Genomic DNA, 15,944 nt, shown 5'->3' on the forward strand with positions numbered 1-15,944 from the left:
GCACAATTCTGGTTGGAAGAGCCCCTAGCGTATATGTTTTTTTTTTTTTTTTTTTTTTGCACAGCCACAGAGCAGAAACAGTAGTGTGAGAGCTTCCTCCAGCATGATGAGGTCTAGTCATGGTGCAACCAAAAACCACCCCTTGGCAAGTGATCAGCTCTGCCAAAATAATGAGGATACCATAAGGATACCTTTGTATTCCCACTAGATGGCACAACTACACCAATAAATTGATCAAACTCAGCAGCTGCAGTGCCTGAACGCTGCTTATTCTGTCTGTTCTTGTACACTTGCATGTTTACTTGGGTACTGGCCACATGAAATTTCTTTCAGTAGCATTTTTGGTTGTTCACCACTTCACAACTCCAATTGCCAACAAAGGATCTCAGCCTTGAGACTGGTGTCAACAATCACTCACTAACCACAACCCAATATACAGCACATTAAAAAAAATAACTTTATTGGGAATGCTTGCTGGGGAGGGTAAGCCATATGTCTCTCTCCAATCAGGCTGCCTCTGTGCTGGTCAGGACGGCTTGTGCAATGTGGCTGATGGAACTAAAGGTGGCGCTGTCTGGGAATGCTTGAATGAAGTCTCTGCCTTCCTCTACGCAGGAGCTGAGCTGCGGGTCCAGGGGCACACAGCCTGTGACACAACACACATGCACTGCCTCAGTACAACACAACAGTAACAGGAAAAATGGGTCCTGTTGACGTACAATGGTTTTTCTGAATTGCTGCATTTAAAATTGACTTGAACATTTATGTAAAAGTGCAAAGCATTTTGATTAGTACAAAGCAGTCCGTTATTACTGGTGCAATCCTGGTATGACCTCAGTTTAGTGCTTTACGAGGCCCTGTTTTGTCCATAATTTCATACAGTTGTGTTCTACAGTAAAAGTAAAAACCCTGTAGTGTCATTGCAGAAACAGCCAAAACCTACAAGAAAGAAAATTTCCCATGCCATTTTCCAGTCTTATGTTTTCAATATACAATCCCTATAAAAACAACCAAATGTAATACTCAAACTAAATTTTAGATTTTCAGTACCCCTCACTATATGTTTATGTGATAAAAGAACCCTTTTACTACCACGACACCAACAGTCCCAATTTTGTCTGCTCAGCAGGGGAGTGCAAGACAGTTCATGTGTTACAGAATTTACCAACAGGTGGTGCTGTTGACCAACTGTGAGGAAAATCACTGCATATGACAGACAAGGTCAACAGACTTGTACTAATGATTGCTCTGATTACCTGGGGCAACCCTCTATGATCTACAATACCACCAGTGTAGAAATCAATCAACCGGTATAGTGCTACTATAGTGCTACTTCTTGTGAAGTATCATAAACCAATTTAATTCCTACCTAAAAAGGGTGCTCCAGTCAGTTTTGCCAGCTCCTCTCCTCCTCCTTTTGAGAATATATTGCTGCATTCCTGAAATGATATACAGAGTATGACCATCCACATTGCAGACAGGCCAGTGGATGTCATATTTCAGACCCAGAACCACAGAGCATCAGTCTCAAAGAACCTGCATGGTGCAGATTAATAAGTAAATACAAAGCAAGCAAGCTGCCCTCCTGAATGTGTGGGTGTGTGTGCTCCCCAACACAGGGAGGAGCTCTCATGACTGTGTGTGCGCTCCCCAACACAGGCAGGAGCTCTCGTGAATGTGTGTGTGCGCTCCCCAACACAGGGAGCAGCTCTCATGACTGTGTGTGCGCTCCCCAACACAGGCAGGAGCTCTCGTGAATGTGTGTGTGCTCCCCAACACAGGGAGCAGCTCTCATGACTGTGTGTGCGCTCCCCAACACAGGCAGGAGCTCTCGTGAATGTGTGTGTGCTCCCCAACACAGGGAGCAGCTCTCATGACTGTGTGTGCGCTCCCCAACACAGGCAGGAGCTCTCGTGAATGTGTGTGTGCTCCCCAACACAGGGAGCAGCTCTCATGACTGTGTGTGCGCTCCCCAACACAGGCAGGAGCTCTCGTGAATGTGTGCGTGCGCTCCCTAACACAGGGAGGTGTTCTTGCGCCTTTACTCACCGAACAGTGAGGACACACAAAGCCACTCATATTCTCCACAATCCCCAGGATGCGCAGGCCCGTCTTCCTGCAGAAGGTGATCTCCCGCCTCACGTCGCCCGTGGATACAGCCTGCATGACCTCAGCATTACATCATCCAGGCTAGCACAGCACACATGCTTTTACCAAAGCTCAAGGCCATTCATTTAAATGGGTGAAAATGACTTGCATGTTTCATAATTTCACTGTCTGACATATTTTTATTAATCGATAACTACTCACATACGTTTATCCTATGTCCACTCTTTACTTTATTGTAATTACTGGTAGTTATTGTACATTATTGTTGTGAATACTGGTAGCTGAAATAACAGGTCAATCTCTTTGCCTATCTCATTCTATAGGGCACGGTGGGTTTAGGGTGGCAGTTTTGAGAACCCATTCTCAATTGACACACACCTGAGGAGTCGTAACCAGGATGGCTCCATCCACCTTGTGTTTGCGCAGGTTCTCCACTACAGCCAGGTGCTCATCCGACGTACCCGGAGGCGTGTCCACCAGAAGGAAGTCGAGTTCACCCCATGCCACATCTGACACAAACTGACCAATCAGGGCTGTCTCAGTCCCCGAGGTAAATGTCGTTTAGAGAGACAGGTAAAAAGAATGGGAAGGAGTTTGGGTTAAAGACAGATTATTTGAGCAGTCCTGTTCAGTGTCTACATTTCAGAGCTGATAATGTAACTACAGGAACAACATTCCTCTGAGAATACTCAATCTAAAAGTGAATGGACGTAACTACGAGAAGAGGCTGACACCATATACCCCTAAAAATTATGACTTTTGTCAAAATCAAAATCCATTTTGTGCAGTCAAACTCAGCACATTTGTCATCCAAAATCAAATCCCTGATTTGATTTTGGACGACAGTAATTCTGTATATGTACAGTCATTCTAAAATATGTATGAGAAATGGCTCTACACATACATACATACAGACTTGGACCCTAGGAGTTTTTATGCTACATCCATCTATGGGACAGTCATTTGCTTCATCCTGTTGAAAGCAGCTACCTGTTTTCTTGGGGCCCCTCCAGACCACAGCATCATCTGGGTTCTCCAGCAGGAAGCCGATGGACATGAGGGCCAGGCTCTTGTTGACATCTGTGTAGACGGGCACCCAGCCAGCGTCACACTGGTGCACCTCTGGCCGCCCCACGCTAAGCATGCGGGGTATGCTGGGGCCACACAGGTCCACGTCCAGTATTCCCACCTGGCACAGAAACATGGGTGTAGGCCCCGAGTCACACAGCAGGAAACAATGCAGACACTCACTCACACAGACACACACACAAACAAGCAAGCCCTCAGTACACAGCCTGAACATGCTGAAACTCCAGCATTTCATTACAGACTCATCCAGACACAGATGCCACTCTGTCGTCTCTATGCAATTCCTAGGCATACATATTGGCCGGAACAGTAGGAGATGCAGACACAAAGGAGGCATGGACTACGGGCTCCCACCTTCTTCCCTGCATGCCGGAGCGCTAGGGCCAGCTCTGTGGTCAGCGTGCTCTTGCCCACTCCTCCTTTCCCGGACAGTACTAACACCACATGCTGAACCTGTGCCAGGTTCCCTCTCTCTGCCGGAAAACACGTGCCAGTTAAAAACACAGAACAGCCAAACTAATACTACCTGGGTGCAAGGATATAAACACCATGACAACAGATCCCTGTACCAGACACAAACAAAGGGTGACTGACTACTGGGTGGAGGCTATAGAATCAGCAAGGGATAAGCAGTCCTTAGAATTGATCATTTTAAATGTAAAAATTAAGATTATTAAATATTTTATATGGATTAAGAAAATATTCATTTCAAGGTCATATTCTGCCTACAATTTTGTGAGAGACACACATTCACCACATTTTGCTGTGCAGTCCACAATTGACCTCCACTGTCATAATGTACTGTGAGGCAGAGTGAACAGAATTAAACTGACTTGCTGAACCAAAGATTTTTGGAGAATGGTTCCTTCTCGTGTTATCTTCCAATGTCTTTACAGTTATGTAGGCCAGAATCAGTGATGACTCTGTGTTGAATGTAACACCGTCATAAGCAGTATGTTTTAGTGGAGCAACTTTAAAGGAGGCTTACATGTAACATACATCTTTGACGTTATGAGCACAATATGGCAGATCTTACCAATCCTGGTGCTGGGGGCATAATGGCTGCATTCCAGCTAGCGGCACCCTTTTAAATTATATTTAAGCTAACTGAATGATTTTGTCTTCCCCTCCTAATTTTGAGAATGTTAGTTTCAAAGAGAGTTTAAACCTCCTGGATCGCAAGGTTTGACTATGCCGGGAAAATACGAAATTCTGGACCATTGTTAAGTACTAGGAGGAACTATTCTATTTCTATACGAGTTAAGTTTTATTCAGTGTTGCTTGATAGATATGTTCCAACTGACATTCAGAAGACAATACCGTAGAGTCTAGTACAAACTGCAGACACTCGAATATGATCCTCATTATATTTCAACAGACTTTAAATTAACGACACTGTTCAGACTCAAGGGCCCAGATCACAAGGCAATGTCAGGGTTGCTGTTCGTATCACTGCAATAAAACCAACATGTCTGCGAAGGCTGGTTTCAGGACTATATTCCTTAAGTTAAATGTTGTCAGACCTCGACTATTCAATCGAACGCCCAGAGGAAACGCGTAACCAGGCCTACCGTTAGGCAGGGCAAACAACTATCTAGTATAACAAATCTACACCGTTGTTTCACATGTAAAATTGGATATTGGATTCTTATCTGTTGAATAACATACGGAACCCATGGATTACACATGAATCGGTGACAAACAGTTCCACCTATTAACCTGTCTAACGCAAGACAGCTAATCTACAGTTCAAGCAATAGTGACAGTTCACATACAAGTAGGCTACTATTGCGCACTTCCACCACACTCGGACAGTGAATCGAAGTGACACGAAGAAAAATACCTGAGTCGAAACCCCATGACCATCCGCTAGATATATTGCTTCTCATTAGAATGTAACAGTGAACTGCTGTTAGTGTTTCAGTGCATCCCTTTTATATTCTATTCGGCAGTAACAATATTGTTAGCTAACTAGATAAGCTATCTTGGAACGTCACTGCAAAACACTAGCTAGCTAACACTAGCTATCTAACTACATTCTTACATCGTGAAATATGCAGTTTGAAGACAGCCCTGTACTGTACCTCCCACGTTCGTTGTTCCTACTACTATTACTCTACTTTATACCACCCCTTCACGTAGTTATGTATGATTTCATGTTAGATACATACCACCATTGAGATCCATGCCCGTTACACAGCGATCTAGCTAATTAGTTTCCGTAATGTTTCAGTTGCAGGGTCACAGGAGCAAAACCTGTCCAATCACACGAGTAGGATCAACATTCAGCTCCCACCCCTTTAGTAAAAGACCAACACATTGGCTAGTCTTGTCTGAACTCGGTTAAGTAAACTATGTACATTTGCGGGTGGGCGTCTGAGCGCTTGATAATCTCGTGTCAACTGACACGACGTTTTCCAGTTAATGATACCTTGCTTTTACCTTAGCTATTATGTGCGCTCTGAAATGAGTACTCTTAATGTTGATTGGTAGTGGTCTGATACCAGTCTAATCTTAGTGTTACATCATATTAGAGTGCAATATTTTAATTACTGAGAAACAGTCCATCTTTTAGAAGTACAAATTGCCCGTTAACAATCGAATTTCGAGCCTGTTAGCTAACTTTAAACGACATGTCCCTGTATAGGTGCATCAACAGTCAAAGGTTTCTCAAAGGACAATTACATGGTCCAAAGACTAGCTGAGCCCCCTGTCAAATCGAGCACTTTCGCGTTCATTTGATCTTTAAGCTTTGCAGTGAAAATAAGCAGGGCTAGACACAGCTACAGTTATTACTCAAGCATAATTAGAAACCGCCCAATTTAATAAGAGAGTGCAGCATAAGTATCTCCTGATGCTCCTGAACAATTAGTAGAGCCAAAATGTCGGACAAGACGCAGTTTCCGCTCCTCTTTTCCCAACGCAATTTGCTATTTACCAAGCCCAAAACCACCATTTAGTTTGATGGACGGTAATATGACCGAATCGGCCGACAGAGTCTGACAATAAGTCCAGCCTTGCAGTACACTGCCCAATCATTGACAAGTTAGAGGCGGGTCGGGGAAATTTATTGTTTACGTCTGTCGTGAAAGTAGGTCAGAGAGTGGCAGCTGAGGGAGGACAAGTAGTGATATCATTATGTCAAATGAATAATTAAAAAGAGAAAACGAACACATTTATACTCCATTGGAATAAAGAAGAATAAAGTCATTGCACGCGGCGAGGCGTAAAGAACGATCAAGCTGGTGTTATTCAGGTATCTGTGCTGATATGTTCGAAACTAGCGAGTAAGTCATGTTGCGGGGTTAGATACCCAGCTTGTTAGGTAGGGAGGGATCGTGGGATTTTGGGCAATTTGGTGCTGCAAAAGTATCGTTGTCTAGAAATGAGTCAGAGTTTAGCCTTTCAATTGACGATTATGCTAGCTGTGCCATGGGGGCTTTAGAGCTTGCGAAGGCTTACACGATTGTCGTGTTTGTTTAGAGAACAGCCTCCAGCAGACATGGGTGTGCAACAACGGGCCTACTGTAGACAGCTGCTAAGATTTGAACAAGAATAGTAACAGTAGCAGTATCAGGGCTGCTAACTTACATTTCGATGTAAAAGTTAACTGTTCCGTATGTAATTTAGGCATCTGGTGTGTTCTTACGACCATAGTTAGATGGCGAGCCACATATGTTAAATTGTACTGCATGTCGGGGTTTCTTTACTGAAGCATGGCATTGTTGAGATGGCTCAGGTAGAATGTCCTATTTAGAAACGATTGATTGCATGCTTCCTTGCCATCTGTAGATTGCATCCATATGATGTGACTGATGCAACAGGTTGATAATGTGAGTTTAGCTAGCAGGTTTAGCTAATTGATAAAGGCTACCTCGCTTTGAACTGGGTGCGTGGATGTGAGTTTATATTCAATCTGCTGCCACTTGGTTGTACCTTGACTCAGCATGTCGCTGAAAAGCATTTGTTCTGTCGACATGTCAGCTAGCTAACTAGGTCTAGGTCTGTTGAGTTTGACAGGCAGGTTAGTTGTAGATTTAGAGTGTGTTTTTCAGGTTCTAGGAAGCGCTGTTAAATAGAACTAGAGACCACGAATGGAGATTAAAGTACAGTTTAATAACATAGATTGATACTCCAAAGTAGTTTCTTGGAATAATTAGCTGCCTAAATTTCTGTTTCCTTCTGTATAAGTATGTAATTCTCTTAATATTTAATTTTTCTCCTTGCAACTGGATATCGATTGTAGAAAAATGATGTATTTCAAAATATCTTTGACATGTATTTAAAAATATAAAACTGTAGATGCGATGCACTTCGTTATGGAATTGAAAGGGCACAGACAAGTGTATTAAGAGCATCAGCAATGACAGCACAGGTATTGACGTATTATGCTGATTTGCCTTCCCAGGAAACTTCATATGGAATGACGAATGTAGGCTAAGCCTCCATCCTCGTGACGACCCGGGCGTGAACTTGAAATTTCCCCGTGCACCTGTGTGCACGGATAAATTCTTAGTTGGGTGATGTTGTTTCAGATCTAAAAGCAAACGGTGTTGTACATATTTTGTCCATTTTGTCCAAGAGTGTCTGTTTGTTCTCAGTGTCAGTGTTATGAGAATGAATTGTTTGTTAGAAATTGCTCCTTGGCAGGATTGTGTCCTGGTGTTTAATTTAATGTGCACGTGTCTTGTTTTTAATTAAGTTGCTCTTCTTATTTTTGACCGAAAAGCAATTTTACACATTTAAACAGGCTTACAATAAGTTCACATTCATAAATGTAGTGTTTACCTCACATGAATATGTGAGTCAGCTTATTAATAATGATGTGGTCTTGGTCACACAAAGGTCCTGTTGTTTTGAAGTGTATTACAGTATACTGTTCATATTAGTGCCCCGCATGATATATATAGCAACAGGCAAATTCACGTAGCTTATTCAACAGAAAAAAATCTACATATTATGTTAACGTACCAGGCTGGTCACATTAAAATATTCTTACAATACTAGAAAATGCGTGTAATTATTATTCAGGTTTTTTGCTGGGAGCAGGTTTATATGTTCTAATACGGAAGCATCCACCTGCTGAAACATCTGAAATTGTTGCAAGTAGTCTATTATACACAGTAGTCACTCAGGTAACTGGTATGTAAATGGAAGCACTGTTTATGTATTCATGTAGAATTTATAAAGAAAAGATCTAGATTCTGAACTGATATGATAATGTTTTGGGCATCTAAATACATCAGATGCTACCTTATACTTTCTTTACTCCATGGCTCATTCCCAAACCCAGCTGACTAGTATACACTTGAATGGAGTAAAATTGTATGTTATCTTTTTTCAGACCACATTGCGTGTTACACACTTGTGGTGTGGAAGCAGTTTTACTGGGCTGGTGCAGGTTGATAAACGCTCGGGCTAATTTACTCGGCCTCTGTGAGACGTGATAGCAAAGCAGATGGCTTTAGGGCTCAGACTCCTCCCGGTATAAATTGTAAAACCAGACAGAGTTACTTGGAACATATGGAGAGAGCCTAGACTTTGTAAGTAGGCCCCAATTCCGCAGCTCAGTTTGTGTGTCAGTATAAATATAGGGCTGGTGCTTAAGACCAAGTTGAACATGTGTCACCGGGTGCTGAGAGGAAAGCGAGGCATGTGGTGTATGTGTGACCTTACATGTGCCTCAGATTTAACCTACTTATTTTGTTCCTGTTAACATCACGGGCACATTTGCATCAAGCAATGAAGTATTATTTTTTTGTGCTTTATTGGTTGCGTTGCACAACAAACAATGCAGGCAGGGATGTGGCCTGTTGCCTGTTGCATGCCCATTATCAGCAATCTGTATTCATTACTTTTATTACTTTTATTTACTTCATAGCCTCCTCTACAAAGAGCTGTTGTATCACTTCTGATTTCCCAGAGTAAATGTCTGAAACTTGGACAGAATGAGAGGTCCCCCCCCCAGAGGAATTCCAGCAAGCTTTTGGGAAGCTACGCTCTGGGTTTGGATATAGCGCTGCTCTTGTCCTCATACCCTCCCGCTGTGGTCCTGTGCAGGTCCTCGGCTCTACCTGCCATGTCAAGGCGGAACAGGAGCAGCCGTGCGTGGCGCTACGTGTGGAGCGGGATCCGGCGGGACGCAGACGCCCGAGCGCTGGTGCTGGCCTCCGAGAGCGAGGAGTGGGGGTACGAGCGGCTGCAGGTGAGACCGGTGGGCCGTGTGCTGGGCCAGGGAGGCCAGGGTTTGCTGCTGTGGAGCACTGAAAGCCATTTTAATTTAACCCATTTGAGGTTTGATTATTTTCTCGTGGTTTTTTTGTGGCTAGGTCACCAAGCAAGAGCAAGTAACTTGTTGGCTTGTGAATTGTTGTGTGGCCCTACATTGCCAGAGCTGGCAGTGATAAGGGGTGCTCTGTTTCCTGGAGTCAGGAAGGTGATTGGCACCTAATTGGATTGACTGCAGTACTGTGGGGTAGGCCTGCAGCTTGGAGATCTCTGAGCCATGATCCAGTCCAGCAGTTAACACCCTTAAACAAGACTTATGCATCTAGAGGATTACGCACAGAGGCTGCATTCTTTTGAAAGCAAGTCCCTACCTTGGAGGCAGCACTGACATGAGAAGGCGCTGTACAGCTACAGTGCAGTAAGGTGGGAATTGGAGCAGCAGATGATAGCAGGTCAGACAGTCTGGAGAGCAGTCTCTGACGGGGCTATGCATTTGTCTCCTGGTTTGAGCTTCCTAGAACCTTTCAGACTCACAGCAGGGATGCTCCTGTGGCGGCTCCTTCTCAACAGAGCCCAGATTGCATGTCATCTGCTCTCTGAATGTCTGTCCTGTAAAGGCCCATGGGTGTGGAATTGTGGGTCGAAGTGTATTGTTGGTGGCATCTTGCCTCAGCTGGCTGGGAGAGCAGGCGTGAATGGGGCCAGGCTCCCCTAGTTCATCCTGGTATCTCCTCCATCCCGAATGGTTGTTGAATGGGGCTCATGGACCGTGTCGGGTCCCTGCTGCCTCTGCCGGGCTTCTGCCGTGGGTGCTGCTGACCTGTTACTTGATCTGTTCTGCCAGGCTGTATATTTGGCTGCCTGCTGTTTTTAGAAGCAGGTGTCCACATTCGGCTCCACGCTGTCACCAATGGGAAACGTGGACAGTTTTCCTGACGTGGCTGTGTGGTTGACAGAGACTGGGGAAGCCCAGGCCCTCCATTTTGGGGAAAGGGTTACTCCATGTGGACTTTAAAGAAGTCTGACATGGTCCCTGAGCTGGGATTCCGACTGGTCTCTACGAGGGCGTCAGTTATATGGCAGGTGCCAGAGCGTTGCACTGTCTCCATCATATTAAAACATTAGCAGAAGAAAAACTGCATTAATAATTACTGAAGGAAAGAAGGAGTGCATCCTTGGTCTGAAATACAAGGGTGTGACTCAGCGCTGCCCCATTGTACCTCCACCTGCTGAAAGGAGGTAGCTGCCGGTTAGTGTGGGATCTGTTCCCCTCACCAGAGTTGTACGACATGCCGGCGTCTGTGTCTCTGAGAGGTGGTGTGTGTCCCGTTTGTTTCAATCAGTACAGCGACTCGGACTCGGAGCCAGAGTTCCCCAGTGTCACCCCAGCGGTGCCCAGCGCAGTCCCCGTGACGGGAGAGTCTTACTGCGGTTGCGACTCCTTGGCGGAGCCCAGCTACAACCCCCGGCTGAGGGGCTTCCACCGTGTCAAGGACTGCCACTGCGGAGAGGATGACCAGGGTACGTACGCCGCTGCCTTGAGGCCGAGAGACACCGGCTCATGTGTCAGAGTTAGCCAGTCCAAAGCCTGATATAATGCCTTTTACCAGACCAGTGTGTTGTAGGAGTCAGTATCCCTTTCAGTCTTTGACCCATGTCAAAGCTTTTATAAAACCAAGAGGGAGACGTGGGGAAGGAGCTTCACAGTTGGAGGGTGAAAGAGAAACATTTGCTTGTGGGAGAGATGTAGAGAGCTATTTCTGTGATGCATTAATGTAGGAGGGTCTGATATTGCATTTCAAATGACCTTTCAGCAACTGATAGTGCTGAGCTCTGAGGGTGGGTTTTTGTGAAGCGTTTCAGTTAGTTTGATAGAAACAGGATATGATAGTCTGACCTGAATCTAGTCAGCTGATCTTCTGCTGTTCCTTGCATTTTTATTCTGACTGGTATTTTGGGTGTAGAAATGGTAGCTAAAAATTTTACCATCCTGTCATCCAGCCAGACCTGTCACCATCACTCACCAAACCTTTTGGTGTGCAAGCAGAAATGGTCACTAAAATGATCTTTGTTGGCTTTTCATTATATGAACTATGAATGTGTTTTTGTTCATTATAGAGCTTAATGTTCTTATTTCTTTAGTTATCTGTTTTTAGATATATTATTGTCCGAATTTTGAGTGATAGCCGCTTGTTTCTGATCCCGTGGCCCTCTTCCCTCTAGCTTTCCAGTACATAGAGTGTGAGTAACCTCATGTGGCGCGTATCTCTCCACGGAGTGGTCCGGGCACAGGCAGTGTGTGTCCCTGTCTGCTGGCTCCCTAGACATGAAGGTGTTGCTCTGTTTCTGCCCAGACTTTGACTGGGTGTGGGACGACAGCAGTAAGTCCACCGCCACCCTGCTCAGCTGCGACAACCGCAAGGTCAACTTCCACATGGAGTACAGCTGCGGGACAGCCGCCATCCGCGGCACCAAGGAGCTGGCGGACGGACAGCACTTCTGGGAGATCAAGATGACCTCGCCGGTGTATGGCACTGACATGGTGGGCACCGCCGTATTTCAGCGGGACGCATCACAGGCGTCATCCGCAGCCCTGCTTAACGTCCTCTCCTGGGGTGGGGCTGGGGTGTTTGCAGATGGTGGGCATCGGGACGTCAGACGTGAACCTAGACAAGTACCGGCACACCTTCTGCAGCCTGCTGGGGAAGGACGAGGACAGCTGGGGGCTGTCTTACACAGGTGAGGCTTGACCAGCATTGCACAACCCGTAAACTGGCTTGGCCTGGAGTTTGATCATTTACTGTGGATTTATACATTTATACATTTAGCACCTGTAGTATTTGCCACGCTTTAACCTGTGTGTTGGTGTGAAGTGTGCAAATTTACATTTAGTGCTTATGCTCACAGGACTACTGCACCACAAAGGTGACAAGATCAACTTCTCAACACGATTCGGCCAAGGCTCCATCATTGGGGTGCACTTGGACACCTGGCATGGCACCCTCACCTTCTTCAAGAACCGCAAGTGCATAGGTAATGTCATATGAGGGCATAGAGTGGCCGGGGTCAAACTTTAACTGGATATGGTTGTGAACAATGAGTTCTCCAAAATTTTGGTGTTTGTGATGTCAGCTTGTCACATAGACTCCGTTGAATGCTATTTGCTGCTGATGCTTCTCTCCCATCCCCCTCTGCTCCAGGTGTGGCTGCCACAAAGCTGCAGAATAAGAAGTTCTACCCCATGGTGTGCTCCACGGCGGCCAAGAGCAGCATGAAGGTGATCCGCTCCTGCTTCGCCCCCACCTCCCTGCAGTACCTGTGCTGTGCACGGCTGCGGCAGCTGCTGCCCGACTGCGTGGACACTCTGAACGTGCTGCCCCTGCCCCCCGGCCTCCGGCACCTGCTGCACAACAAGCTGGGCTGGGTGCTCAGCCTCAACAACGGTGCCGTGGACGGGCCTGACCAGCCCGCTGACTCCCCAACCCCGCCCGGCTCCTACGCCTCCCCCGTCCCGTCCTCCGGGAGTGACTCGGAGGGCTGCTCCTCCGACCCCGAGGCCTGCCAGAGAAAGCGTTGCCGCTGGACATGATTGGCCCCTTCCCAACACGCACCTCACACACACCCACGTGCTCCTGCCTTTGGAGAGGAACGCTGATGAACTCGAAAGGTCCAGGGCCAAACTGGCCGATGGACGGCCACGGCTGGCCACTGATATTATCCATCACTTTGCATTGAGGGCATTCAGATCTTGCTCCTTTTTAATCAAACACTTTGGGTCAAGATTGATCTCTGTTAGTCATACCAAGGTTCCAAGGACTTTACCTGTTGACTTTTCCTCCAAGGAATGGCACAGTCATGGGCCATGTGCACATAGCAGCTTGTTCAGAGGCTGTGGCTGTGGCCCTGAGGGGTCAAACCCCACCTGGAGAGGAGGTGAAAACTGGTTACTAGGAGTGCCCATACATTTATATATATATATATATGTATATTGAAGTGGCCCAACTTCCCATGCTGTACCTTTGTTACCTATGCTGTATGCTAACCAGAATACTCATGGGCCAGAAGCCTCTAAACACCCCTATACATCAGATGTGAACCAGGCACAGCTCTCTACTGCTAGGCTTGGGTGTTTTAATATGCAGTCGTTAAAAATGGAACAACTTTCTCTTGGTTTGTTCCTTTTTAATGTGTGCTTGCTGTAAATAGCTAGTTTTGTTACTGTGGTCATTTGTGAAACAAAACAAGGATGCATGTATTTCTAGTTTGTAACCATTTAATTGTAAATCACTTGTAAATCAATGACAACATACTGTGGAATCCAAAGGATTTTTTAATCTCAATGGTTACATTGTCTTTTTATTATTATTTCCATAGTTAGCTAAATACGTACCAAAGCTAGCTAGCAAAATGTTAGAATAGATTTGCAACAACAAAAGGTAATGTTGAAAATGTGTCTAATATTTTCTTGACAGATATATATAAGCCTTATTCCTTAAAATTGTTCATACTATATACAGAGAAAAGGTACTCCGCAAAAGCTGTCTCAAGAAAGCTGGAAGCAGGAGATTGAGTGGGAGCTTTTTGCAGTGTCCTTGATTTTAATTGTGACGTATGGGCACTTCTGTTTCCTCATCTTTAACACCCCCCTTTTGGGGAAGAGCACCATGAAAACAACTATTGTGGGCCTCACAGTACACCACATCACGGTATGGGGCAGCAATTATATCTGAGCCAAATCAATTTCAGTACACAGTTAACTTGAAGAGTAGAAGTAATCACATTCACAAAAGTGCATAACGACAATACTGAAACTGCTAGATTTTTCATTTGTTTTGTTCATTGTAATATTTGACTATTTGCATAATTTTAAAGTGTGTCTAAGATTCCGGTTAAAGTAGTATTTTATACTTGTGTTTAAATTGATTACTGAAGCTCTGATAATGCCATGCACCTAGTTCTGACAGAGTCACACAAAAGAAACCTCTTTGTTTACAAGAACAATGGCTTTGGTAATGGATTCAGCATAAAGGAGCCTTTTACAGTCTATTTTAAATAAATGCTGACAGTGCTGCAGTGTGCGAAAACCTGCTGTGTTATCAACAGTTAGTTCAGCGTGTCTTCAGTCACAAGACACCCTGAGGCATGTGGGCAAGGTTATTTTTAATGTCATCTTATAGGCTCAGAACTGGACCATAGCAAGACCTCATGTTACTTTCTCACCTTTTTACAGTATAGAAAGAGTGCAAAAATGCAGTATGCACAGTAAAGCAAACTGATGAGCAGGATGTCGTACCTGACACAGGAGTGAAGTCCTGCCACAGTTTAAAAAAATGAAACTTTTTTGTATGCAATGAAGAACCGGTCTAATGAAGTATTTTCACTGTTATTATTGTTCCAAGTTATACCCTTTCTTTTATGTTTAGTCCTAGGCCACTGGGACAGGCCATTCCTGCTTGTACTAGTCATTAGTGTGTTCAGTCATGCTGAGAATGTCTTACTCTCTCCTGGCTTCAAGCAGTGTGAGGTGATCTGTTGAGTAGTTCACGTCTCACCATTCAGGGCAGCTGAATCTTCAGTGGATGGTAGTAGCATCACCTTACCTCGCGTGGGCTGATGAAGACCTTCATCCATGAAACACGATTTATCAGCATGTGGCCGCTGTTTGCTGAATTTAAATCATCTGTTTGTAATGGCTTAAATTATTTCTTTACGGCACTATCTTTTGGTTTCAGGGGATAATGCATTGTAATTTGTAATTGTTGGTTTTATTGGAGTTCGTTTAGTATTTTTATGATTACAAGGATGTGTAAACATACCTGTTTTGGCTGACACGCAAGACTGGGTCACACAATGGATCCCGACAGGGCAATTTCACCTACCTACTCTTTGGAGCAAACATGAAATAATGGACCAGATTTATGATACGAAACATGAAATAATGGACCAGATTTATGATACGATTTAAATTGAAGTTAACATAGATGCTATCATCTATCTATCTATCTATCTATCTATCTATCTATCCATCCATCTCTCTCTCCCTCAAAGAGAGAGAGAAAGAGAGATAAATACAGATAGATAGGTATGTCTCACACTTTTAAAATTGGTGTTGAGTGCTAAATTTGATAGCTGACCAAAATAATATTATTTTTTGGCATTCTTGCACAGGCAAGAAGGCAGTATGTATTTGAATATTGAGAAGTGTAGCTACAATAATGCTGGGAGACATTGATTTTAAAATGAGGTGTGGTAATTTTGGGTCACATTTTATCAGGGAAAAGTAAACAAGAAAGGTCCTCTAGACAATATGGTTTGGAGGCCTAATTACATCATCATATGGTAAGATTTTCAGTTACTAAAGCACGTGGAAGGTGAAATTTGATCTTTTAACCCAACTGTGAGTTGTCATTTGTACAAAGTCCGTAACATGGATTTAAATAGCTTCATGAATCTGGACCATCATGCCGGTGTGTGTCACTTGGACAGAAGGGAGTGCATTGGTCAGAATTTGGGAAAGA

At 44.6% G+C, this 15,944-nt stretch overlaps 2 protein-coding genes across 2 annotated transcripts; one reads left to right on the top strand and one right to left on the bottom strand.

The window, feature by feature from the left end:
- Nucleotides 1–468: 468 nt before the first annotated feature.
- On the bottom strand, nt 469–5,434 carry nubp2 (nucleotide binding protein 2 (MinD homolog, E. coli)). Its single transcript, XM_036547460.1, has 7 exons — nt 5,370–5,434; nt 3,553–3,671; nt 3,100–3,298; nt 2,488–2,642; nt 2,050–2,160; nt 1,370–1,439; nt 469–646 (listed from the first exon to the last, which is right to left on the bottom strand). The coding sequence occupies exons 1-7, from the start codon at nt 5,383–5,385 to the stop codon at nt 507–509; spliced, it is 810 nt and encodes a 269-aa protein (XP_036403353.1). The 5' UTR covers nt 5,386–5,434; the 3' UTR covers nt 469–506.
- An 858-nt stretch (nt 5,435–6,292) lies between these two features.
- spsb3b (splA/ryanodine receptor domain and SOCS box containing 3b) lies at nt 6,293–13,670 on the top strand. Its single transcript, XM_036547448.1, has 7 exons — nt 6,293–6,454; nt 9,259–9,403; nt 10,770–10,947; nt 11,781–11,968; nt 12,063–12,165; nt 12,334–12,459; nt 12,627–13,670. The coding sequence occupies exons 2-7, from the start codon at nt 9,278–9,280 to the stop codon at nt 13,013–13,015; spliced, it is 1,110 nt and encodes a 369-aa protein (XP_036403341.1). The 5' UTR covers nt 6,293–6,454; nt 9,259–9,277; the 3' UTR covers nt 13,016–13,670.
- The last annotated feature ends 2,274 nt before the right edge of the window (nt 13,671–15,944 follow it).

Source organism: Megalops cyprinoides, chromosome 1 (genome assembly GCF_013368585.1).
Source record: "Megalops cyprinoides isolate fMegCyp1 chromosome 1, fMegCyp1.pri, whole genome shotgun sequence".
Classification (NCBI taxonomy): domain Eukaryota; kingdom Metazoa; phylum Chordata; class Actinopteri; order Elopiformes; family Megalopidae; genus Megalops; species Megalops cyprinoides.

Bases quoted from the DNA above. Each gene is read 5' to 3' on its own strand.
- spsb3b (XM_036547448.1), top strand. From the start codon at position 9,278: ATGTCAAGGCGGAACAGGAGCAGCCGTGCGTGGCGCTACGTGTGGAGC. The intron at 9,404-10,769 runs GTGAGACCGGTG...TGTTTCAATCAG, and splicing joins GGGGGTACGAGCGGCTGCAG to TACAGCGACTCGGACTCGGA. The intron at 12,460-12,626 runs GTAATGTCATAT...CCTCTGCTCCAG, and splicing joins CAAGAACCGCAAGTGCATAG to GTGTGGCTGCCACAAAGCTG.
- nubp2 (XM_036547460.1), bottom strand. The intron at 2,643-3,099 runs GTAGCTGCTTTC...GGACTGAGACAG, and splicing joins GAGGGGCCCCAAGAAAACAG to CCCTGATTGGTCAGTTTGTG. The intron at 2,161-2,487 runs GTGTGTGTCAAT...GAGGTCATGCAG, and splicing joins TCCTGGTTACGACTCCTCAG to GCTGTATCCACGGGCGACGT.